Source organism: Brienomyrus brachyistius, unplaced genomic scaffold (genome assembly GCF_023856365.1).
Source record: "Brienomyrus brachyistius isolate T26 unplaced genomic scaffold, BBRACH_0.4 scaffold35, whole genome shotgun sequence".
NCBI lineage: Eukaryota > Metazoa > Chordata > Actinopteri > Osteoglossiformes > Mormyridae > Brienomyrus > Brienomyrus brachyistius.
The window spans coordinates 1,917,342-1,943,465 of record NW_026042310.1 but is presented as its reverse complement, the minus strand read 5'-3'; the positions used below and the strand labels follow the sequence as shown (position 1 = coordinate 1,943,465).

The window sequence follows — 26,124 nt, the reverse complement described above, 5'->3', positions numbered from 1 at the left end:
ACATGAGAAACACCGTTAGCTTTAATTAGCGCAAAAAAGAGCAAGATACGCAGCGGAACGGGTGTGAAACAGATACATACTTCTAGTACGGTCTAACCAAGGAAAGCTACTGAATGTTGTATTTAGATTCATTAAACGAGGGGGGAATTGTATGGCAATAATTTACCATTAAATGGATTCATTGTGTAGAATCATACCACGTCATATGACAGACCATTTCGGTGTTGCTAATTATAAAACGTGAATATTATACAAATCACGTCTTTAAAGCAGCTTATTCTGCAATGTTATATAGGATATAATTTTTATAGTGTAGAAATGACGGAACTACAAGAATAATGTGAATTTAAGTCTTTTGGAAAATAACTACATCAATAGTAATTCTGACATGTTTGGGTAAACTAGGACAATGTTTGGCCGGAAAATATAACCAGATGTTTATATCTCCAGGATGTAATGTTTTTTTTTCAGTTGTGTGAGCCTTGACTTGAGGCAACTTTGACAGCGATGGAAAGGAGCTATATAAAAATAAAGAGGAGGCCTTTTTCATCTGGCAGCGCGAGAATAATGCGGCCTGACAGACCACGTGATAGCATAGTGACAAACGTCTCTGTAAAGAGGTATATAAACACAGCAATATAATTAGCTACAAAGATATTGCTTACGTAAAATATAGAAGGAATTTATTATTTTAGGTATAGTTAAAAAATGTCACTTTTTAAAAAAAAATAAGTCGGGTTGATGCATTTCGTCCTAGTCTTTGTTTATTTATGTATCTTTGTTTACTTAGTTATTTGGGACTTTTTTGCAGCTATAGAGGGAAGACCTATATATTAAAATAAAGTATAACTACGCGTCTTAATGAGACTTTCTCAAAAAACCAAGGAAGAGGATTAGGTTCACCTAAAATATATATGTATATATGTATGTTGGCTATGTATATGTGTCTGGGTGTGTGTTTGTAATGTATGTATTTAATGTTAAGATTACAGTCTAAACAAACAAACGAGAAAAAATGTCGAAAGTTAAACGGTACAAACCTGTCAGCGACTGTGAATGAATCGTCTTACACGACGACACCATACGGTTGCCTCACATTCAGTTGCTTTCTGGGTTCATTCTGTGTCATAGACTGGCGACCGCCACTAGGTTGATATACGCGTAAAAGATTTTTACATAAGTTCGTCTTTTTAAATAAAACACTGATGTGAAACGAAAATACTTAAACAGGTCATTAATATTATGCTTAAGGTTTTCTGAGCATGTATATTAAAATTAAATGTTTATGTTTGGCATGTATTAAAAGCATTAATAGTCTTAAAGAACACTTGCATTAGTTAAACAAGATGTTGTGTTTCCGCGAGTCACGTGAGAAATAACCTGCCAAAACTTTAATTGCCCAGTTTTAAAGTTATTACAATAAAGGCGTTTGTTACGAGAAATACGGTAATCACCTGGATGACGTAATTCAACCAACAGCATCACGACCGAAACAGCCAGTACACTGGGAGGGAGATATTGCCCCTTTAAGAAAAGGGACGCGTTGTACAAATAAAACAACCAACTTAATGGATTTCCTGGAGAATTAAGGGGAATATACCGTTTCAGAACATTGGATGCAAATGGTGTGTACTGAAAAGAAGTTAGACAAATGTTCTTATTGAAAAGAACAGGAATAGGGAGCTTTTGCTGGTTAAACATGGTGGCCGCTGTGGTCGAAAACTAAGAGGGTTTTAAAATATTTAAGAAAAGCCGTTTTCTCTTTGAAGGGAAATGCTGCAACTGGCGGTACCGGCATCGGAGACCTGAGCCGTGGGAATGGGATCGTAGATTATTTAAATTTTTTGCAGGTCATGTGTTAATCAGCTCAGAAGCAATACGTCCATCCCGCTTAGAAAGTTGAAAATCCAAGTTTTTTTTCTTCCCCTCCGAAGCAGCACGGCGACTGGGTTCGAGAATCGCCGCATTGAGGATAAATGAGCGCCGCGGCTGAATGAAGAATGCCAACGGAGACGCTTCGGAACCCGGATCGCCCTTTCCAACACGCCGTTCCGGAGCCCCGCAGCACGATCGTTAACTTGTTGCCGGTGTGTTATGAATGGCAATAGCCGCTGCAAACCCGACGCGTAGCCGAGAAGCACAAAGATTTTCAAAAAAATGTTGCTCGTTACACGCAAACTGCCACATTTCTTAGCCGCACCAGGGAAACCGACGCTGGAAACGTGGATGGTGACCGAAACATGAAGTATCGAGTTAAAAGGAAACGGATCCGCTGTTGATGGCACGCATAACGTAAAGATTTTTAAAGGACCTCATAGTTATAGGGATACCAAGTTGCACGCCATTCAACCATAATAGCCCTTAGAAGACTTTCATTACATGGGGACTTGCCTGACATGCCAAGGAAGGAGTTACCATTGCCAGAGGGTTGGGAAGAAGCCCGTGATTTTGATGGGAAAGTGTATTACATTGATCACGTCAATCATACTACAAGCTGGATTGACCCGAGGGACAGGTACGTCTGATTAAAAAATTACAGCGGTGTTTTCCCATCCATGTGACATACGACTGAGTTGGATCTGAAATTCCGGTTATGTCACTAAATTAACATTGATCCTGCTTTGTAAGTCAGTTTAACAAGTGGCTGCTTAATGTGTGATATAAAATTCAAACGTAGAACCATGGAATTATATTCGCTAGTAACTAAAGCGTCCGCGTGTGATAGAGAAACGGTACGGTTTTTTTTAGTGAATCTTTAAAGGAGTTTAGCGTGATCCTGTTGCTTTTATTCAAGCTGTAAAAAAACAGTCATGCTGAAAGTATGTCATGGGGAACAATGATCGTATACAGCATATTTCCCCTGTAATTATTACAGGCATCTGACTTTATGAGTAAATTATAAACGGACTGTAATGCGCTGCATTTAGCGGCAGTGAGTTAAGATGTGCAGATCCCCTTTTTACTTGTATCAAATCTCAAAACTATAGTTATTATGAATAACTGTCAATGCAGATGTTTACGTCACTCAGACACAGTGTTGCAACAGTTAAAAAATAGAGGTAGTCACGTTCCGGAACCTCAAGATAAAAAAAACTGTTTAGTAGTTCAGATCGGGAAATATTTCGATCCTGGTTCTGTGGCTTAAAATAAAATTCCTGGTGAAAATAAAGACTGAGACGTTAAGTATGAGCAAGATGACTGCAATGATATTCATTTTTTTGTCATTATGTGTCTTCATGTTTCTCTGTCTCTTACAGACATGCATATATGAGGTTATACATCATGGCTAAAGAGCTGAAATGAAAATATACTGGATATATTTTTCCCCATGTTTTCCGGTGCGGTCGGAGTGTATTACAGGGCCTTAGGAAAACGAATGCGGAGAAAGATATGAGCGTGTGTGTGGAACACGTGCTTCATTAAATCGTGTCCCGAGCTGTAAGGCCTCTGATGTGTTACTTTAGTCTATTAAAAACACCAAGCAAGCAATTGCGGCTTTCAATTGCGGCGGTACGCGTGGCTAGATTGCGGAGCCAGATGCGAGCGGTTGGGACCTCGTCGCCTCACCTGTGGGGGAAAAAAAGCCGTATTCGATTACAAGGACTAACCCTGAACAGTCAATGAATTTACATCCCAGTAGCGTCTTACCCCCCCCCCCCCTATTGCCAAGCAACAGTTGATAGGTAACAAAGATTACCTGTAGTGCTGTATCTTAATGAATTCCCGTTTGGTCTGAAGTTCCCAAAGGTGGGGAAAATTCCCATCTAACAAACACCACTACCGGCATTAGCATCCCTGCCTTGTGCGTGTACAGTTTGAAAAGTTTTAAACAGTTATACTCTAATCCCCCCGTGAGTGTCACAGTGAAGCAGTTTAGCTATTTAAATGACCCATAAAATATAATCGCATAAAAAATGGACTACTGTATTGTTAAGGGAAAATGAACTATCTGCTTCATGGTCCGTTTTATTATGAACATGGATGCTGAAACTGGTATTTTAGATGACCCGGTTTAGGGGCGTCTGTTATGTAATGTAAAGCAAAACAGAAGGACGCGGGGTTAAAGAAAATACCTTGCCAGGTGAAGAAATCGTTTTTATTATAATTGTTCTATACTGATTAATCTGTCATTTAGTGAAAATCCAATTAAACAGGGATTTTTTTTAATCATAGGGATTAAGCTTGCTTTGCGGGTGAAGGTAGTACTGTTTGAAAATGTAAAACAATTTGCATCCTAAAGTCCCCAGACACACAATTTGTATAATTTGGTTAGATACCCGTTTTTTGTCTCCCGTTTTAGTGTAGATTTCTGCATTCTGGTGGACAAGCCTGCGTTCACTGTTCCTTTAATTTTGTCGGCGTGCGTAAATAATGAATTTGAATTTGATCCCCCGTACGCTAAGTGTATTATCCACTGGCTCTCCAACCCAGTAAGCGCGGTATGTGAGGAATGCCAGATTAGGGCTAACCTACATCCTGCCCGTAACAGGAACTCGGAGCTTAGCGTGATGCGGTGGCCAAGCACGCCGTTGCCGCGTTCGGCCGCTCCAACGGCGGCCTTTGTTGACTTTGCCCGGCGTGACGCACCGAGCAGGAATCCCGTCAGGGAAATGGAATGCTATCTTTCAGATATAACCGTACCGTTCCTCGCAGTGGGGGTGAAACCTCCTTTCATTGTTGGACCTTGAGCGTTGATGAGAGGCGAGGCCCGCGCCGCCCGAAACACTCGAGGAATTCGCCCCGTGCTTGTGACACGAGCCCCGTGTGATGTTTACTCGTGCCTCACACGCGGACTCACCGTTGCTTTGCACACGATTATAAACTGTCGATTTAGTAAGGAGCCGTGCACTTTCATGAAAGTGCGCATATAACGCTTTGTCGCGCAGGATAACCCCAATTGGCGAATCCTTTTCATAATAAGCAGGTGTGACGAAGAAGAAAATCGTGTAATCACATTACTGTCATATAATGCGGCACAAAACATTCCACTGATCCTTGACTTAACAGCCAGACTTGCTTACGTCCTAGATGCAGTGGAGCTCTTTTACTACCTTTAAGTCTGATTTGTCCTGCCCTCTCTAAAGGAGAGAACAGTAGGGTGAGGCTCGCCACACCAGGACTCTGAATTATTATTTTGGAGACTTAGAAATAGATTTTCCCTGGGTGGGGTGGGGGTGGCTGCAGCATGAAGAGGAAATCATACGCCCTGTCCAGTCTCTGTCACAGTTTTAAATTCAGGAATGGGTTGATCTCACCTCTGGCTTTTCCATTATTCATACGCCAAAAAGTGAACTGCCCCTTCAAAAACCCGTGAGCAGAAAAATAACCAACCGTAGCCCCCGCCCTGCCCCCCATCCCAGGCAATAGAGGTTTTTGTATGTGGCGCCGATCGGGTTACAGGTGGACATTAAAAATTGACGGGGCCCGCGTCGTCATGTGGCCGGAACTCAGGCGGGTGTTGCAGTGAATGTTCTCCAGTGATCGATTTACTGCATATGACCCATTGAAAATGATGTTAAAAACTGGTATCTGGACCACTGCAGGTCAGACATCCTACATGTTCACATCGTCCTTTATGTAACATCATGTAATTTTAAATAGCTGTGGTATTTTGGATTGCTGACCGCTAAACCTGCCAACGAATACCATTATTGTTGGCGATCCATGTAATTTATGACTTATTTATGTAGCCTAATTGCTTAGCTGATGTCTACATGTTGGTTTTAACACCTTTATGATTAGTGCTGGATGGTTACCGGAAGCAGCATGTCATGTGACGTATTGTCCAGCGAAGCTCTTCAACATGTCAGTTAAGGGTGAGCAGAAACCGAGGTGGACCAGTGGCTGGTTTGTCGGGGTGAAGGCAATGGATAAAAGCCTAAGAAGCAGAATGCAGCCCGGCGGTCACAGAATAGTTGGGTTTTTTTTTAAAAATAAAAACACTCCTGAATCATATTAAAACATCCATCCATCCATTTTCCAAACCGCTTATCCTACTGGGTCGCGGGGGGTCCGGAGCCTATCCCAGAAGCAATGGGCACGAGGCAGGGAACAACCCAGGATGGGGGGCCAGCCCATCGCAGGGCACACTCACGCACCAGTCACTCACACATGCACTTTTGGCAATTTAGCAACTCCAATTAGCCTCAGCATGTTTTTGGACTGTGGGGGGGGAATCTGGAGTACCCGGAGGAAACCCCACGACGCCATGGGGAGAACATGCAAACTCCACGCACATGTGACCCAGGCGGAGACTCGAACCCGGGTCCCAGAGGTGTGAGGCAACAGTGCTAACCACTGCACCACCATGCTGCCCCCTCATATTAAAACAATTGCTGAAATTAGCATTAAAAACAATACCAACATGAATTCTTCATAATGCATACCAATTTAGTCGGTCGTGTTTTCTCTTAAACAGTTACAGTAATTGTGATAGATTGTTTTACTGAAAGAACTTCAATGTTGTTTTCCCAGAGTAATCAATGCTCTCCTGACAATTAGGGTTTGTTAATAACAGTACGGATTATTACCCTGCACACACATTGGGATAATTAGACAATTTCTAGCAAGGTTAACACCCTGGATCCTTTGATGAGTGATTGGATTTTTTGCGACAGCGGCGATGAAGAATCTCTGCTTGGCATCTCATCCGAAAGGTCCCCTCTGCGACCGTATCCCCTTCCCTAAACTGGGACTGAGGGGTTTTGTTTATTTTGTAATGGGGGTGACCCACAGTGGTCTTCCTCACATTGTTTATGATGTCTCCTGTCTGAGATTTAGCCTCAATGTAGGGGGTTTGTTCATGCCCCTGCGACTGTCCTCATTTTGTCTAGGTTACCATTGGTAGCTGATGATTTCCCCCCTGGGATCAATAAAGGTATGTAATCTAATCTAAGATTGGGCAGTATCTAATTTTTCATGCCCGCATGCTGTCCAGACATTGTGCTGCCTTACTGTGCTATTCTGACAGTATTTTGAAAAGCATTATTTCAGCATTTTGAAATCTTGTGATAAAATCTTGATATAACTTGCTGGAATGGTGGGGGAGGGGAGGGTTTCCCCATGATATAGTTCAGCACCCCCACCCCCTCCACCGTGGTTAATTTTGTTTCCAATATTTCAAAATACTGCTGTATACCATATATCCGTTATACTGCACATACTTAATCTTATATAAAACACACAAAATATAAAGGTATGACTCTAATATTAGCGCTCGATGTTTATGTTTGTTGCATTTTTTTTTGTCATTTAGCCGACTGAGGAAAACCATTATGACTCTTCGCCGTTAGGCTTTCACCCGCGTGCCTTGCCATTAACAGCTGATGGCTGTTGACAGATATACGCCTGTCAAACTAAAGGTCGCTATGTCTAGAAAATATCTCCCGCAGTCCGTTATCTGGGGCTGCGCTGTGGAACTTCATTCCCTGCAGATGGCAACCAGAGTGCGTGAAGGTATATATGCAAGTCCTGCTGATAATAGCCGAGAGGCCGGCTAACGGCGAAATCGAAAGACTCTGCCGTTTGTTTAATCAGAAAAGCGGAGGAGCGATCGGAGAAATCGACCGACACCGAGCAGAGTATCGGCAAGCGGAGTATATCTTCATATGTGCAGCGAATCAGCCTTTTAGTGAGAAAGGTCTGTCTGTTTTGTTTTGTTGTTCTGCTGGGGTCTCAGTGGGGGGTGGTGAGCAGTGGGGGGGGGGGGGGGGGGGGATCAGCCTCTGGGTTTCTTGTGTTCCTGGTCTTGGACGGCGGCAGTAGGGTTGCCTCAGAAACGTTCTGGCACCCGAGTCGAGGCAGCCCCAGGAATGGCGAAGCTCGGTCTCCCTGCACCGGCGGTCTGGTGCAGTGCCGCGTTCCCGTCGTGGCCGGACATGCCGCTGCGGTGATCGCGAAGGCGGACGTGTAACAAAGCGACTAAATTAATTGGCTGATTCTCTGTCTGGCCAGCCAGGGCCATTTCCCACAATGCATCTGTGCAGAAATTAGTTGCCCGTGGATAGTCTCGCTTGGCCCTGCAGCGCTGAAAGGTAAAACCCCGCGAGATGGACGCGCCGTTTCAGTGCCTGAGCTTTAGCCCCCATTAGCGGAGTTCCCATGATGTTTCGTCTTTCCCCTCCACCCTCCCCAGGCAGACCAAGCCCCTGACGTTTGCCGACTGCATCGGGGATGAGCTCCCCGTCGGCTGGGAGGAGGTCTTTGACCCCCACATCGGCCCCTACTATGTGGATCATAACACCAGTAAGTGCTGAATTTATCCTCGACCCTAAAACGCTCTGCGGTCCTCATTGGTTACCTCTGTTGTGAGTTTTCTGCTTTGGTTGTAATATATGTAATATTGGGGAAAGTAAAATTCTCTATAAGAATCAAGTCTGTTTTGGTGTCAGGTATGATATAAGAGCTGAATTATCAATGACATATAGGCTCTGTGAACATGCAGGTGTGAGTGACGTAATTAAGTGCGATTTGAGAGAATCGGTTTATTGTACCCTTAATGGAAAAAAGGCAAAATGAAGCTTTAAACACTGAAGGCTGGATTGTGCCCAATTTGTGTATAGATTACAGACTAATGATAGATTGAAATTCAAATGAGGTAACCGAGGGGTTTGAGAGCAGATGTGAAGCTGTAACGTTCCAGGTCCTGGCAGGAAGCTCCTCTTGTGTCCATAAGTAGAGAAAATCCGCAAAGTTTCAGAAAGACAGGGATGGTCAGGTGTCCTTTTGAGCCCCCCTGATGCATGGGTTCGGGGGCTGCTGGGCAGTAACTAACGGTTTTGTGGCACCCCCAGAGCGCACCCAGGTGGAGGACCCCCGTGTGCAGTGGCAGCGGGAGCAGGAGCGCATGCTCAGGGAGTACCTGGAGGTGGCGCAGGAGGCGCTGACCACCCAGCGGGAGACCTGCCAGGTGAAGGAGCAACGCCTGCAGCTGGCCCAGCAAGAGTACCGGCAGCTGAGCGACGTGTGGCGGGGCAGGTCCGCCTCCCAGAGCAGCTGTAAGACCGCCGGCTTGGGGAGGGGGAGGGGAGTGTTTTTAACGACAATCCCATCAATTGTGGTGTGCAGGCGATGGCAGTCGGCTGAAATGCAGACAGCCTGCAGGAGAACCTCGACCGGCCTCGTCAGTAACAAATCCTGCGCCGATAAACGCATCTCCTCTCATCTTTATTCGAGGCCAGGATGCCGACGTCGTGGCCTCGTGGCGGAATCGCGTGGCCGGCGGAGCGGGAAACCACCGGCGCCTTAAACGTGAAATAAATCGCGTGTCTGTCTGTATCTCCCACAGTGAACTCCAGGTCTTCGTCCAGCAGCAAGTATGACCCGGAGATACTCAAGGCGGAGATCGTGACCGCCAAAAGCCGGGTGAGGGCTGGTGCATGACGAAACGACAAAGTTAATTAGTTGATTTCTTGTCTGGCAAGTCATCATTTCCCACAGTGCATCTGTGTAGAAATTAGCCGGGTAAGGGACCCCCCCACCCCCCCCTACATAGGGCTTGTCACCATTCAGTGGTATGTGGCTCGGTGGGTTAAGGTTTGGCCGCATGGAGTGTTCAGTCTGTGACTGCAAGTTCACCGGGTCGAATCTCAGGGTTGAGTGAGTGATTTCACGCCCTTGAGCGAGGCCCTTAACTCCCAGTTTCTTCAGGTTCTGGCTGACCTTGCTTTCTCAAAGATGTGTGTCGTTTTTAGCATCTGCCAAAATAAACGTAAAACGTAATTAAATATGTAATGGTATGATGAGACGCAAAGCCTCCAAGCCAGATGCACGCACCTTGGCCTCCCCATATAAAATGTTCGTCATTAGCCGGCAGATTAGAAAGTCCCTCTTAGAAAATCATATCTTCATTTCTCACTTTTTAGGTCAATAAGCTGAAGCGGGATCTCGCCTTTATGAAGCAAGAGCTGCGTTATAAGGAACAGGGTTTCGAGACGCTCCGAGAGTAAGTGTGTCCGAGAGGAAGCAGCCTCCGGGGCCTCTGCGACGTGCCCTCACCTGCCTTTGTCTCAATACAGAGTCATATTTGTCTCGTTTGGTTCCCCGTTTGGTTCCCCGTTTGGTTCCCCGTTTGGTTCCCCGTTTGGTTCCCTGTTTGGTTCCCTGTTTGGTTCCCCGTTTGGTTCCCCGTTTGGTTCCCCGTTTGGTTCCCCGTTTGGTTCCCCGTTTGGTTCCCCGTTCCCTTTCACCTGTCTCTTTAGAGGTGCCATCTTTGCGCCCCACCCCTCTCGATGTGTTACCGTCTCTGGGAGCCGCTTCATGACATTTTAGGCCCTGTGAGGAGAGGATACGGGTTAAGCTAGCCTCTAGCGCCCACCCTCTCCGAGTGTCAGAATCAGCGGCAGAGTGCGGGACTCGGGACCCCGGATTATGATAAGAGCCGGCGTGTTCAGGGCTGCGGTGTTCAGGGCCGCGGTGTTCAGCCGCGGCTTCGCTGCCGCCGCCCCCATGGCTCTACCCTCAGCTCGCGGCGAGGAATGTGGTCGGACCGGCCGAGCCGGAGACGCTCGCGGCTAATCCATGAGTCACCTTCCGCGGCCGCGAGGTTCTGCTGTGTTTGCCCCACCCCCCCCAGCGCACAGCAGCCTCCATTGCGGCCGCCTCATTTTGCTTCTCTCGCCCTCCCCTCCTCTACAGGATTGACCACAAGGTGTCCAGCACTCCGTATGGCTACAAGCTGCACGAGGCCCAGGCCATTCTGAGCGAGGTGAAGTCCATCAAAGACGCCATCAGCGCGGGCGAGAAGGAAAAGCGGGAGCTGATGCAGGTGGGTTGCCTTGAGGGAGGGGGGGACGAGAGGTGCGAGAGCCGTGTGCCTGCTTGTGGGCGCGGGGGAAGGGGGGGGCAGAATCCATCCCCGACAACAGTCAGCGTGCCGTGAGATGATGTGAGAGGTCAGCCAGCTGCTGCCTCAGCACCCAGCATGTCGTCTCCGAGGTTGATGCAGACAGGCCCTGCCCCCCCCCCCCCCCCCCGCGCGTCCGAAGGCTGTGGAGATGCCAGCGGATCGGCCCTGCTCAGGTGCTGCAGGAGGGCAGTACTGGGAACCCGGTGACCTGGCTCCATGCGGTGAGAGGAGGTGGACGGGATACGCGCCCCACTGAATTATGGGAACGCATCTGTTTAATCCTTCAGCAGCAGAGCTTCCCTCCCCCCGAAAGTGACGCTTGCATGTGTGTCTCCTCCGTTCTCGTGAAGAGCACAAGGAGGCTCAGGAGGTAAACAGCACCGCGGTGCGAGCGTGGTCATGTGACGCATGGGAGACGGCCCGTCCCCGCCGGGCCCAGATGTAGCAGATTTTCATTTTCACGATTCCTCGCGAGCAAGCAACTCTCCATGCCTTCGGGTCGAAAAATCCTACAAATGCGCATCTAAAATCGCTTATTTCTTTAAGCTACTGAAATAATCTGCTGGCTTATTATCCCAAGTGTTGTACTGAAGGGCTTGTTTCCTGCATCTTGATGGTAAGTGTAGTTTTCAGGCCTCCTGCCACAAGGGGGCGTGCTAAGAGTGTAGCTCTCACACCTTGCCAGCCAACCAGCTGCCAGTTTGCGTTTTGCTTACATGACTGAAACAAGGAATTTAAAAAAAATAAAATTTTCCAGTGGAAACCGGCATCTCACCAGTGCGGTGTTTCAGCTGGCTTCCAGAATGTTCCTGTCTGAGGCATGATAAATAGTTGATTTAGCTTGAGTGAAACTTGATTTGACTTTTTATGCAGAAACTGGCTGTTCTGAAGGATGGCTTCCTGTTCGACTCGGGGTCCCAGATGGACTTGTGGGCCAGCTGTCCTTCACTGGCCGACTCCAGCCTCTCTATCCCCCGTCTTTACTCGGATGCCGAGTCCCAGACCGACCTACCTGCAGAGGTGAGCGACCCCCCCCCCCCCCCACAGGAGAGTAAGCAGGGAACTCACTGTGCATTGAGATCAATTGGGCTGGGTCTCTACAGGGTTTCCCATCTGTAGTTTCTCTCCTGAGATTTAGTTAGTACTTGTCAAAGACCATGTGATCTCCATGGCAGGCCTCACCACTGGTGCCCCTTCTGAAATTGGGTTGCACCCAAGGCAACCATTTATGTCTTGGATTGAGTGGTGCTGCATTTAGTGACATTTGCTTAATATTACTAAAAGGTACATTTAAATTTATGACATTCAAATAATGTGATTATTTTTTTTCTTTTATCTACTTTTTGTTATATACTCACTGGGTTAAAAAGGAACATTTCACCCTGAGAGATTTAATCTGTTGGCTCCCTCCAGTTTGCTATGAACAGCAGCAACACGCTAGCAGAGAAGGTTCGTCTGAGTCTGAAGTATGAAGAGGCAAAGAGACGGTAAGCTTCCTCAGCTTCTGGAAGATTCCATGGTAAAACCCTATCGACGCCTGACGTTGACCATCGGTCGACTTATTTTGGGAGCAAGCCTCGGCCGTAGGTCTTGGGGAACCTTGTCGCGTCGAGTGAGTCACTCGGATCTCGTCTGGTGTGTCGGCAGGATTGCCAACATCGAAGTGCAGATCGCCAAGCTGGACAGTGAGGCGTGGCCAGGCCTCCTGGACCCGGAGCGAGATCGGCTGATCCTAATTAACGAAAAGGAGGAGCTCTTGAGGGAGCTGGAGTACGCCAAGCCCAGGAAGCGGCTGCCGGGAGACGCCGAGAAGATAGAGACGGAGAAGAAGAGGCTGGAGCAGGACCTGCAGGTGGCCCGGGACAGCCAGAGCAAGGCCCTAACTGAGAGGTCAGTGTCAGATGGCTATTACTGCCCCCTTGTGGACCGACACATTAATTAACGGAACGATCTAGCCACCTGTCTTCTACTCGCTTTTCTTAGGTAACAGAACTAAGAGATGTTAATATTGTATAGCTCAGGCAGGGCAGCTGGAAGTTGTGCTGAATCATTTCAGGTTAAGTACCTCGCTGGAGTACCATGCTTAGCCACTCAGCTACCTGTCCAACCTTGCAAGGTTATCTTACCAGTAAAGAGTATTAACTTGAAGCTAGCAGGGTGCTACTCGGGGTCCCCGGTGGTGATCCTGTTGACAAACCTTAGAAAGGTTCGTGGTATAATGAATATATAAACAGGTAGTGGAATTAAACAAGTCAAAAAAGCCCACTTTAACTACTTAATTAGCTGTCTAATAAGCTTGGGCTGGTTAAAGATCATAGCTGGTATCAGGGCTATGCAGTCTGATGTTCGTTGTCTTCCTTGACCTCTTAGGATTTCAATCTGTGATGTTCCCATGAATAACCGGTTCCCTGTTTGGTATCAGTCAGAACCCCAACTTATTACAATGTAACCATGAGATACGGGGCTGGTTCAGGCGAGCTCTGGCCTGAAGAGACGTCAGCCTTTTCTCCGTAGACAGGCTCGGATCGGTGGTCGGCTGCTTGCTTTGCTGCCTTCGCGTAGACACCTGCTTCCGCGGCTCGGGTTTCCCTTGTGCGGATGCCAGTTAGGGCTCAGCGGTTCCCCCGCTGATAAATAGGGCCCTTGTTCTCTGGCACCCCCTGCATCTACCTGCCTTCTGTAACCCGACCTCCTGAAAGTGGGGATCTAGGTTGGCCACAAAGGATGCCTGTTTATATTCTGCCTCACCGTCAAATGATTTAAAAAAAAAAAAATCATCTAAAGAAACGCTCTGTTATTACATCCCCCTCTGAGGGCACGATGCCGTGTAAACATGTAAACAAGCCAGGCGGAATTCTGTGCATAATGCCTCTCTGAAGTGCGGAGCCTGACTTTCTCTCTTTTCCCCCGTTCTTCCCGTCAGGTTACGGTTACACTCCCGAAGAAACAAACTAGTCCGAGAGCTGGAAGAAATGGTTCGGGTTGCCTCTTCCCTACATAGCCAGCTGAAAAGGTGAGGTCGGTGAGCTCTGTTGGCGTTGGCCTGAAAATCCCCTAACGGTTAAGAGTGTCTGGGAATAGCTATGGGTGTTGCTATGGCGCCTGTCCTTGGTTGGTCATGAGTAGTGGTGAAAGAGTCTGTTAAGAGGAAACCTGGAGATCCTCTTGCCTTGGAGGTATTGATGTTGAGAGGACGTGTCACTAGGTAGGTCTACTCAGCAGGTGGCTGAAAGGCCGTGTTCCACCAAATTTAACGTGAGCGTTGAGCTTCCGATCATAGACGTGTTAGAGGGTCTTGCCTTGCTTGGACCGCTCAGATGACTCTAACGTTGGCTTATTTTTTTTGGTCAATTGCGTGCAAGCTGTGCTGGGGGAGCCCTTGGCTGTTCTGAGTTCCTCCCATTTTGTCTTTTGATGTTGCCGTGTCCATGAGACAGCCTGTGCTAGTTGACCTTGTAGTGGTGCAGCCCGGTCCAGCCAGACGTGACAGGGACGCCCCAGGTCAGACCATCCCATTATGTTTTGGCAAAGATCCCAAATTCCTCCCTGTCTGAAACCACCAGTTTGCTTTGACGTGTTTGTTTGAGCAACCTTGACAGTTCATGGCTTCACGTCTCAGTATCTTTGGTCGTTTAGCACTCCTTTCACAAGACTTCCATTATGTGGGAGACAACACCTTCTCTAGTTATAGGATGATGTAAATATAGTGTAAGTGGGATGGGTTTTTGTCTACTAAGTTGGCGTGTTTCCTTTGAAAGTTATCAAAAGGGCAATCGGATACGTCAACGTACTTCAAATAAGACCGACCGGTGATACTGGCCCGCCTTTTGATTCCTTTCTGAATGCTTGATGATCCCATTTTCTCGAACGCTGAACATCAAAGACCCGACAGTTCCCCTGTGCCATTGCTAACGAGGCGCGGTGCTTTAATTAGTCTTTCTGAGGGAAGTGCATTCGAGGTTTTGGAAGGCAAAAGGGGGCGGGGGGGGGGGCTGGGGTTGTCTGCTCAGACGGAAATAGATATAGGAAGCTGGAATTAAGTGCCCTGGTGCTGATGTCTCGTTCTTCATGCCTTGCCCGCAGCCTGTCTGCCAGCACGCTCTCCTGCTCCTCCGGCAGTAGCCGGGGCTCCTTGACGTCTAGTCGGGGCTCGCTGGCTGCCTCCAGCCTGGGGTCATCATCGTCACCCAGCCTGACTGACCTCTACCTGGACCCGCCCGAGCTGGGGGACCCAGATCTCCGGCAGAAGCTGGACTCTCTTCTGCAGGACAGTGTGGCCGGAGGCTACCGACCGTCCAGTTCCATCCCCACCATCCATGAGAACGAGGTGGTGGGGGCGGCAGGCGGAGGTGGGGGCGGAGCCCAGCGGCTGCAGGCCCTTCGGCTGTCGGAGACGCCACGCTCCTCAGGCTCGCTCTCGCCCCGCTCCTCGATATCCTCGCTGTCACCTCCCTGCTCCCCGCTGGTCGCTGACTCCAGCTTCCTGTCTGGGGACGCCTTCCTGGGCCTAGCTGGGACAGGTCTGGACACCGAGCTACAGAGCCGGCTGACGGAGCTTGTCTTGGGAGCTGATGATGAGGATGCTCCGCGCCAACGCCCCGGTGGGGCCAAGCGGGACGTGGCAGCTGGTGCTGCGGAGACCTCTAAAGGTAGAGGACGCATTTTGCAAGCCATGTCACCTGGCTACTTTCTCTTTGAACCATGTGACCTGTCTACTCTCCCTTTGAACCATGTGACCAGGTGATCTTTCACATCGTCTAGCCTTTTACCAGCATCTCTTTGTTTCATAATCCGTCTATTTCCATTGAGCATCCAAATGCACAATGTAACATGAAGTGACCTGTCACATGATATTGATAGTTTGAGTGGAACGTAAACAAACTAACATATATCGTTGGCTGGGTTTCCTATCCTTCATTTCACTTCCGGGAATCCTGACGGCGCCGTTTGCGTCCGACACATTCCTGAATTCTGTGAATGTGTCTGTGATATAATTATACTGAGTACAGAGCTGGAGTGTTTCAGGTAACCGCAGCCCTGGGACTAGCAGGTGCTCCGGGAGAGTATAAAGTTTCACAATGCCACCTTAAAGACGGTGGCCAAAGATGGCCGCCGCAGTCACATGGGACAACGAGAGCCACCTTCTGCAACGTCCTCATGGCCGGTTCCCCCACGAGTGGACAGTTTAGCATGGAGATACGGAGGCAGCCGGAAGGCGGGTCAGGTTAACGTGACCCCCTCCCCCCGAAACCCGACTCCTGCGACGACATGAGCATGCTTACAGGACATTGTGTCCCCACCCCCCCCCATTTTCTACTCCATCTTCAGATTCGGTTACGCAGATGAGGGGGGGCATGGCCGGGCTGAGGAACGCCGGGGTGTCGTCCGCCGTCTCCGACGAATCGGTGGCAGGGGACAGTGGCGTTTACGAGCCAACCGAGAAGAGGTACGTCAGCGGGGGTGGCTGAATTAGCCAGACTCATTCATATCAAAGCCCCCCCCCCCCGAAAAGATCAAACTCTACAGTCGTAATAGATACACTGACCCCATATTATTTGCGACTATTTATTTCCATTAGAGAAATTCTGATTATTTAAATTTATGTGTGAATATGGTAACCTGATGCTGTGCAATAGAACATCTGAGGTGGTTCTGGAACATTCTTGGCCCAGCATGTTGTTAAGCGTGTTGTTTGTGTAAACAGGAGCAGAACCTGAGCCAGCATGACAACCTCAGGGTGTGTGTGTGTGTGTGTGTGTGTGTGTGTGTGTGTGTGTGTGTGTGTGTGTGTGTGTGTGTGTGTGTGTGTGTGTGTGTGTGTGTGTGTGTGTGCGCGCGCGAGCGAGCGGGTATACCTATCCTTATGGGGACACAATGTCCCCATAATGTGATAAATATCCATTTTTATAAACTCGATTTTTATAAAAATCAGTGACCGCTATGAAAAAACATGGTTACTTATGGTTTTTGGTTACTTATGGTTAGGGCAGGGTGGGGGTTAAGGTTGGCATAGTTAGCGTTAGCATTTTTCCCATAGAAGTGAATGAGCGGGCCCCATAAGGATAGGTATACCCTACATGTGTGTGTGTGTGTGTGTGTGTGTGTGTGTGTGTGTGTGTGTGTGTGTGTGTGTGTGTGTGTGTGTGGCTAAATGACACTCCTCTCTCTCTCCCAGGCCCGGCCATCTGGTCGAGCTGCCCACGTACGATGAGGCAGCACACCCAGGCTCGGCGCAGGTCAGGCTGGGCCTTAGGTATGAGGCGAAAGAGCGGAGCTTCGCGGTGGCCGTCATGCAGCTGTCCAACTGCGGGGCCCTCGCTCTGCCGGCCGAATGCAACATGTGAGCTTTGGGCCCCTTTTCCGTTATTGGTGTATGTGTGTGGGGACTGATTCATTGTATTCATGCTTAATTAATTCTATTTAATATAATGAGAAATATTTATTAATTGGCCAGCAGGTGGAGCAGCACTTAGGGATCCATGATTGACATGCATGACTTACTTGGGCTAAAACAGAAAACCTGATAATTATAACCTAGAGAGTAAAACTGATGGCTCAGTGCATCAACCAAATTTGTGCAGTACTGTTGCTTTTACTGTGTTTGCTATGGAAACTCCTCCTGCATCGTGGCTCGGCAGATGATTCCCCAATCCTCTACCCAGGTACGTCCGCGTGGCCGTGCTGCCCTGCTCGGAGACCACCAGGTGCCTCTTCCGCACCCTGGGGGTGCAGCCGCGGGATGCGGCGGAGCTGAACGAAGTGTTCAGCGTGCAGGTTTCCCACAGTGCTTTGAGGCAGAAGACGCTACGCGTTGACGTGTGCTTCATGAACACATCCGGCAGGGAGGAGTGCCTGGTGAGTGCCACCCCCCCCCCTGATTGGCTGCCTTTCGGAATGGGAATCTGACCCCAACCCCCCAGAGAAACTGTCTAGTATCTAGAAATTACCTGTTAGTCGGTGGAATCAGGGTGTGTCACGGCGGTCTCTGTAGAGACGATCTGTCCACTCTCAATGTTACACGTAACGGCCCGAGTTGATTGATGAATTTTACTCTACCCAGCACGTCCGTCTGCTTCTTCTTAACACGGTACTGAAAAAATCTTTAGCAGTCTTCAGTTTAAGAAACTAGTCCAGAGCTTGGCTAACGAGATCAGCGTGGCCTGCTTCTGGTCGTGAACTAGCCGTGCGGTGGTTTTGACCGTGATTGACCAGGTCCTTTTTACTTCCTGCCAGGCGGGGGCTCAGATAAGTTTGGCTGAAATCAGCAGCTCCGGGGAATGCTCCACAAAGTGGTACAACCTTCTCAACTACAGCTACCTGGCAGAGATGGATACCAAGCACCGGGAGATGGAGTATGCCGTGAGGGAGGCACGGGTAAGAAGGGACTTTTTCCATCCCTGCTACTCCTCAGACTATTTTAATACAAAGCTTTAAGTCACAAGATTTATCTCCTCCATCTAACCTCATTCTGGAAGTTAATGGCCCAAGGCCCATATTGACACCAGACACAAATGCTATAATGCTTATAGTCCGGAACATAGAGAAAGCTATTATTAAAATAAATGAGTAGTTTCAATAATAAACTTCTGAAATAACGCTCCCCATATTCCAGAGCTGTCCCTCAGCCACGGAGTCCAGCACCACAGAAGGATCCGGAAACAATGTTGAGGGCTCTCTGAAGCTGAAGTGGTCAGTGTGCCCTTTGCTTCTCAAAGTATCCTGCTGTATTTTTGTCCTTGTTGAGTCACCGTACTCATTTCTAGCTGATTTTAATTTGTAATCGGAGAGTTTGTCCCCATGCAGGCATGGCGGCTCCCTGGAAGGTGATGTTTTTGAGGAACCAGAAGGAAGCGACGTGGATGAAGGGGAGGAAGGAATGGAGGAGGAAGAGGAGGTGCTGGTGGAGGAAGAGGAGGAGCTATACCCCGAATCCAGCCAATGGGAGGCAGAGGGGGAGGCGGCAAACCAGTTTCAGGCGGGAGCAAAGACCGAACGGGTAAATGCAGAAAAACTGTATAATATATGGTCCTATGTAGTGCATCCTGAGAGTCTTAGGATGCTGTGCCTGTGATTGGAAGTGAGAAAGGCCCTTAACTCCCAATTGCTCCAAGAACTGTCTGACCCTGCTTTTGCAAAAATTTGCATCGCTAAATGAATGCAAATGGAATATAAATGGATAAGTGACAGATGGACACACGGCATTAACTTTGCTGTTGTACCTTGCAGCACATGCAGTCTGGATGCTTCACCTGTTGAGCGTGTTGAATGTAGCTTATTGCTTCTCCATGTAGCATCTCTTCAACTGTCATAATAGTCTCTCTTCAGTGTCAGTGGTCGTGACCTGTGGATATGGGTGTCATTTAGGTCAGAGATGGCTTGTGTTTTGACTCCTGGGTTTCTTAACATAACAGGTTAATAAGGAAACGAGCACAGAGGGTCTGTTTAATTCGGCCTCGGTGGTGCGACCCAAGGAACGGCGACTTGCGGTACCGCGGCAAGCCGCCTTCGTGAGGGGGAACACGATCATCCGCTCGAAGACCTTCTCCCCCGGGCCGCAGAGCCAGTACATCTGCAGGGTGGGTACAGCGAAGCGCACACACTCGCGCACGGAGCCGCACGCACAGTCTGCTGACTTAGAGGAATTTCCATTCCCTCCATTCAACCCAATTAGCGAGCGGTTCCTGACCTACTTTTCTGTGTTGGCGAAGAAAAGCAGAAATCTCTCCTCTTTCGGGAATCGCTGCCATGATGTAAATTTGGAGTGGGGAGAAATGGCGAAATGTGTCGCGTACCCGATTCTCGGTAATAAGAACGGCGGGCGAGTGGAGCGTTTGTGGCACGTCAGCTGAATTTGTGACGGTGACGCCTGTCCCGCGCAGATTAACCGCAGCGACAGCGACAGCTCCACCCTGTCCAAGAAGTCCCCCTTCGTCCGGAACTCGGCAGAGAGGCGCAGCGTGCGGCTGAAGAAGGTAGGCCATCCCACGGACGCCCTGTGCCGCGGCAGCCTGTGCGATAACACACTGATGGCTGCCGCGTAATTCATCAGTCAGCAGGAGTTCAGTGGGATTTTTTTTTTGTATTATAGCAGGACAGTCGAAGGTCTTTACTTTCCCAACTATTTTTCCATCAACACATTAGTTTATTCATTCATGTATTCATTCGCCTATCCGTATACACACTGCTTTTTGCAATCATCCATCCATCCGGTCATTCACTTATGCTGTCCCTGTCCATCCATCCATACCTTCATCCATCCATCCGTTTATTCACTTATGCTGTCGCTCTGTCCCTATCTGTCTGTCCATCCGTCCATCCATCCATCATTCCTTTATCCTTCAGTCCACCCATCCACCTACCCATCCATTCACTTATCTGTCCATCCATCCGTCCTTCCTTTATCCTTCAGTCCACCCATCCACCTACCCATCCGTTCACTTATCTGTCCGTCCATCCATCCTTGCAGCCTCCCCTGCCGGTGAAGGGTTTGGATGGGCTGCTTCGCACTTCCCTGGACCTGGAGCTGGACCTGCAGGCGTCTCGGACCCGCCACTCCCGCCTGGGTCAGGAGCTGCGTGTGCTGCGGCAGCTGAACATGCAGCTGGAGGAGGCGCGCATGCGGGGCTGCAGCCGGCTGCCTGCCTGGGTGCAGGAGGACGAGCGTCTGCAGCTGCTTCTGAAGCGGGTGGAGAAGCAGGTGAGAATGAGCTCCATCTGTCCATCCGTTCACCAAGGAATCGCCCTTTCTCAGAGTATCTCCATCCATCCATCTGCCAGGCATGCGTGCATGTCTCTGCTGGTCATCCATCCATCCATCCATCCATCCATCCATACATACATACATACATACATGCATGCATGCACTGGTTTCCAAACCACAACTAGTCCAGATTGTCTGCCGGTTGACTATGAAAAACAGATGATTTAACTGGAGAATTTGGTAGTCCGTTTATCATTGTATTGATCAGTCAGCAGATCCGTCATATGATGATTTAGTCACCCAGAGCATTTGTATGTTTGTTGTGGGATCATTCGTTCTGTGTATCACCGAACGTCCATCTCTGCATTAATCCACGGGAATCCAAACCTTACCTTGACAGATCATGTTCACAACTAGTCCAGATTATCTGTTCAGTCAGTAGATCTATCCATCATATAATGATTCAGTTATTCAGGTCATTCAAGTCCGGTCTAACCCAGCAGTCACATCTGGTTTATTGGATGTGTTTGTACACAGTGTCCCTGCCAAAGCTGCGGAGTGGGAAATGGAGACTGATTTTCCTGACCACATGAAAGGAGAACTTTCATGACAATCCTTCGCTGATGCTGATGTCGATAGACAAGGCGGCATCAAGCTGCGGCGCTTAAAAACCCAACGTGTTGTTGGTTCAGGTCCCTGAAGGGAGTTCCCCGTCCACCAACCTTTAAACAAATGAATAAGCGGCAATTAAAAGCCACGGCTTGGTCAGTAATTACCGCGGACGAGCCGCCAAGGTCGTGCTTGTGCGCCGGAGGTTCCCTTCTCCCCCTGCGCTCCCGCGGGACCTGGGATAAGTGGCCCATGCCTGTTTTCCTCCCCGCAGACCCAGGAGGAGCAGCAGCAGGAGCAGAGAGTGGACAGGATGATGCGGGCAGCTGCCAAGGACGTCAACAAGATCCGCAGCCAGAGTTGCAAGGAGGTGCCTGAGACGCAGTCCTTCAGGTACTGTGGGTCAGAGAGGGGGTGAGATCCCACCCCATGTCCTCCAGCAGGAGAATCAAGCTGATACAGGGGGGCAGGCACATGACGGGGTCTCCTGAAAATGTTCAGTTTTATGTAAAATTGGATGCAAGAAGGGACGCAAGATGACATTTTTTCAGGGGGGCCCAGAATTTCTTGGCCCCTGTAATGGCTAAATGAAGCTTCGTGAACCACTTGCTGTATTTTTTTTGACCCTGCTAGATAGTGCTATCGGTTCGCTTTGGGGCATGCTTTGAGTTCTCTTTTGAACAGAGAGCACCATCTAGTGGGGACAGAAAATACAGCAGATGGTTCATTAAGCTTCATTTGGCCATCACCACCCCTGAATCTACTAGCCATATAAATAGCACTTTACACAATTTTCTTTGCTGGCCTGAGTCTTCCACACAGTAATGTATCAGAGCGTGCGGAACCGTAGTGTCTTCTTGTCCTTTCCTATGATCTGGTCCACAAGCCTTTCAAAAGCCTGACACTGCCGTCGCGAGCCTATTAGTGCCACCGGCGTGTCTGTTCCGCCTTGTGATACCATATTCTCTCTGTGAATCTGTCATAAAGGGAGAAGATGGCTTTCTTCACTCGAGCGAAGATCCACATCCCTGATCTCCCAGCGGACGACGTCTAAAACGTCTTAAGTATTCTGAAGTCTGAACTGCTGTTTCCAAGGAGATGAGACTGACTTCTGGTGGTGTTATGAAGAAACGTTTTTAAAAAAAAAAAAATATATATATATATATATATATATATATATATATATATATGGAAACCGTCACATTTTTAAACACTGGGCTGTAGATTTTTTTTAGTTGATAATCTGTATAGTTTTGTCATTGATAGCAACTGGAGCCCTTTTTTTGCTCATTGTAGCATTATTTTTCTGTTACTGATTAATGTATTATTTTAGGTGTATTATATATTAGCATATTTACAGGCAGTGATTTGAATTAGAAGTACGAACCGTTGCTGTTTTTAACAGGAAGGAAACTCTTCCTTCGAAGATGTGAATACGAACGTACAAGGTACATTTGGCACACAGAGGACCAGGCTTTGGAACTTGTACGACCGCCTCTACGTGGAGTCATTTGGGGATCGGGTTTGGGGGGACTAGCCGGCCGAGAGAGGCTGGACCCGACAGCTCCCCGGAACAGCACCGGTGCGCATGGTCGGGCTGGTAGCATTACAGAGGCACAGCACTTAGCGTGGCTAACTCTCAGGTAACACATAGAGACGCTCGTGCACTTTAAAAGCTAGCTTGGAAATAGTGGCTCCGAAATAATCCGGAAAACGGCCGTTTCTCCACATTCTTCACGCACTCGGGCAAGTAAATTATAACCGTGAAAGAACGAAACTGTGTGTCATGCGCAAGGTCATTCCTGAAATACAATCTAAACCTTATCTTGGATCTCAATCTTGAATCTGTTTAAGTGATTCAATATTTTTAGGGGGATATTTGCCCTGTACCAGGAATATTTAGCTATTTAAATACCCGCATATTATTTTCAAATGAAGTGTAATGAGATAACCAGAAAATGTTACACCAAAAACTGGAAACTAGACACTATGTATCCTCTTGCTATGAGATCGATGAGGATTCAGGTTACTGTAGTGCTGTCCCTGTAGTCCAAATCTAATACGTAATAAACCCAAGGAGGGTTTCAAAGGAGCCTGAGAAGCAGAGAGTTTTCAGGAAGGACACGCATAACAAGATGATATGTCCTCACAAAGTGAATTTAAGACAAGTGTGGGTCTGGATATTAGATCTCTCAACAGCCTCACAAAACACAACAATGCGTAGACTTAGCTAAACGTGTTGCACTTATGTTTTACCGTGTCGTATAAAACGGCGGCGTTTCTGATGATTTTAATATGTAACTGGATCAAGGGCCGGGGCTTGAAACCGAAACACTAAATTAGGACGTCTGAACTATGGGGAACGATGGATAAACATTTAATAATGCATGACGATCACAAGCACATGTAATGAATCTTCCCGGTGTCTCAATTTTGTATTTTTTTTTTATAAGCGGATAATGGTGGAAACATTTCATTGGTAGACTTCAAACAAATGTAGAACCAGCGGTCGAGTATTTTAGCCAATGCACTTAATTCTAACGCACGAGAATGACTAAGATTCACTGGTATATATATATTTTTTTTATAATTTTATTTTTTATAGGATCCGGAAACAGCACATTTCTAATACTGTTTGTGACCTGCCTTTCGGTTTTCCATTAAACTGATTTAAAGTTGTTAAAGTACCCAGAAACAATGTTGCTTGTCGGTACATGACGGGAGTGTTTTTGAAAGAACTCCATGTCTCACTAATGCACATTTTACTGGAGTTGAGCAGATGGAAGTTTGTGTACACAGGTATTAAGACTTGGTGTGGAACACGGTTCACGTCACGTTCTTTAAACCTCTGTCACCGACGTGTGTTTGTCACCTGGCTCCGTTCCTAGGAAACTGCGTTCATGTTCTCGTAGCTGATTGACTAACGCCGGGTCTGTTTTTCTTTCCTCCCATTTTTTCCAAGTAGGGCGTGTCTGTGCTCTTGCAGCGACACCTACAGGACATCCGTAAATGTGTTCGTGTATATATATGTGGCCCATTTCAAGTATGTTTACTAAGAATACAGGTACACCTTTAACAGTACGCTGCTTATCTTGCTGTCAGTGTCCCATTTTATGTTTCTAATTAACTTTCTGTGGTCGTTTGTCTCTATGGTGATTTACATTAATAAAAACTGACATGGGTTGTACACTTCCAGAATGATTATAATAACGCTGAAAGATGTCATAGAGCCAGTACCGATGTTACAAATCCATATGATTCAAATCTTAAATAGACATCCCGTTTGTTTTAACATACACGGAGTATCGTCGTTCACTGTTGCCTTTAAAAACGAGGCTTTGCCCCATGGCTTGAATCTTGCACGGATCCAGTGCAGAAACTGCTGTTTACCTTGTACTTGGAAAATCGAGGCATTTCAATGTGTAAAGATTCCCGATCCAATTGAAAGAATGCACAAAGAAACCATTATTAAGTTTCTGTTTTATTTTTGAATTTGGATTTATGTGCTTCATATTTCGCCTTTGTTAAAATACTGGACATTTTAGGTTTAAAAGTCTTGCTGTAAATCTCAGTATGTTTCTTGTATCGAGTCTCCGTTGTGTAAAATGTTTTTGATGAAGGTGAACTTAAAAGTCGTGAATGAGATGTTGGTTACATAGTACTCGCTATTTTACCCATGATTTCAACATCGTGTTGTTTTCCTTAGACGCCTGTTAGTTTTGGGGGAAGGGGTTGTTTCTTCAGTTTTTGTTCATCATCATTTCCAGGATCGAGTTTAAAAAAATGTTTTTTGAATGCGACTGACTAAGAAACCTTGTTCGCACCAGCTGATTAATATAAAAGAATTTCCCCTGCTTTATCGTATTAAACCGATTACCAAAATAACCGCAAACATTCCCTCGGCATGAGAAATTGCTTGGCAATGTTATTTTGCGCATGTTAAGAGGACAAACTGGTTAGTTTTGCAGAACCGAAAAGTGGGCGGTATACAAGTAACACTTCTTTCGCTAGTCAGCAGAACACACTGTTTAAAGTAGATCTGACCTCTTATTTTGGATTTTTAAATTTTTTTTTATTCAGTTGGTGCTGGAATTGGAATTCATAAAGGAAGTTTTATGTTAAGATATCCAATGTCTGAATTAAATGGGATTTTTGGAAATATGCAGTGACTGACTAGGTGCTCATTACACACTGTTTAATGCTAAAACACACTAGACTGTTAAGAGGCAGATATACATACTAAGAAATTACACGCCTGGATTCAGTTAAACTAATGTAATCCCCTCTAGTGTCTGATAATTTGTTTTCGTGTAGAATTTTAATTAATGTTTGTTTTTTTAAGTCACGTTTTGTTTGGTTTTTAATCTACCAAATTAGTTGTGATTTTTAATTTTTCTGCAACATGCAACTTTTTTTTCGCCGCGCTTTGTGAATAGGGTGTTACTGTTTATTTTCCTGTATGAAACTTCTGAAAACTGTGAAAATTTTAATACTGATTATGTCGACCAGCATTGTAAATACTTCATCAGCACAATAACTTTTTTTTCTAGTTTCGCAACAAATACATAGTTTTTCTTCAACGCAATCTGGTGTGCAAGTGTCGTCATTTATTGCGCCCTGTGTGATTCATTGTAAAGGTGACGTGTCGCTCGGATAATCCCTCATGGATCGGCATAGACTTTGAAATACCAATTCATTTCTGTGGCCAATTTTAATTCATTAATTTAGATCCAATCAAAACAATTTAATGTAAAACATTTTTGAATTGTACATTTGAGGCCAGCATGTTTTGTGCAGTGATACATTTTGTACTCCTGCCTCCAGGGGGCGCGGTACAAATAAGCAGTGAGGCGGCGGGTTGCCTCTCTTTATTCCTGTTTCCTTGACGGCCGGTTCAGGGGAAAGAGAAAGTAAAGCGATTGATCAGGTGACGCTTCTTTACACTTTGTGGCACAGGTAAGTGAGGTTA

At 47.1% G+C, this 26,124-nt stretch overlaps 1 protein-coding gene across 3 annotated transcripts; it reads left to right on the top strand.

Annotated features, from left to right (window-relative positions):
• The first annotated feature begins 1,446 nt into the window (after positions 1–1,446).
• Positions 1,447–22,297, top strand: wwc1 (WW and C2 domain containing 1). Of its 3 annotated transcripts, none has more exons than XM_048997613.1 (23): positions 1,447–1,625; positions 1,938–2,519; positions 8,139–8,244; positions 8,793–8,996; positions 9,287–9,363; positions 9,864–9,943; positions 10,636–10,765; positions 11,720–11,866; positions 12,260–12,333; positions 12,494–12,736; positions 13,770–13,859; positions 14,930–15,495; positions 16,175–16,292; positions 17,022–17,186; positions 17,509–17,701; positions 18,080–18,220; positions 18,459–18,535; positions 18,650–18,842; positions 19,258–19,422; positions 19,726–19,818; positions 20,313–20,543; positions 21,430–21,548; positions 22,143–22,297. In XM_048997613.1, exons 2-23 carry the CDS (start codon positions 2,397–2,399, stop codon positions 22,207–22,209), a joined length of 3,402 nt encoding a protein of 1,133 aa, XP_048853570.1. In that variant the 5' UTR covers positions 1,447–1,625; positions 1,938–2,396; the 3' UTR covers positions 22,210–22,297. The 3 variants fall into 3 exon arrangements, with proteins under 3 accessions (XP_048853570.1, XP_048853572.1, XP_048853569.1); XM_048997615.1 differs by having other exon boundaries at positions 1,935–2,519; XM_048997612.1 differs by having other exon boundaries at positions 1,447–2,515; positions 8,135–8,244.
• Positions 22,298–26,124: the final 3,827 nt, after the last annotated feature.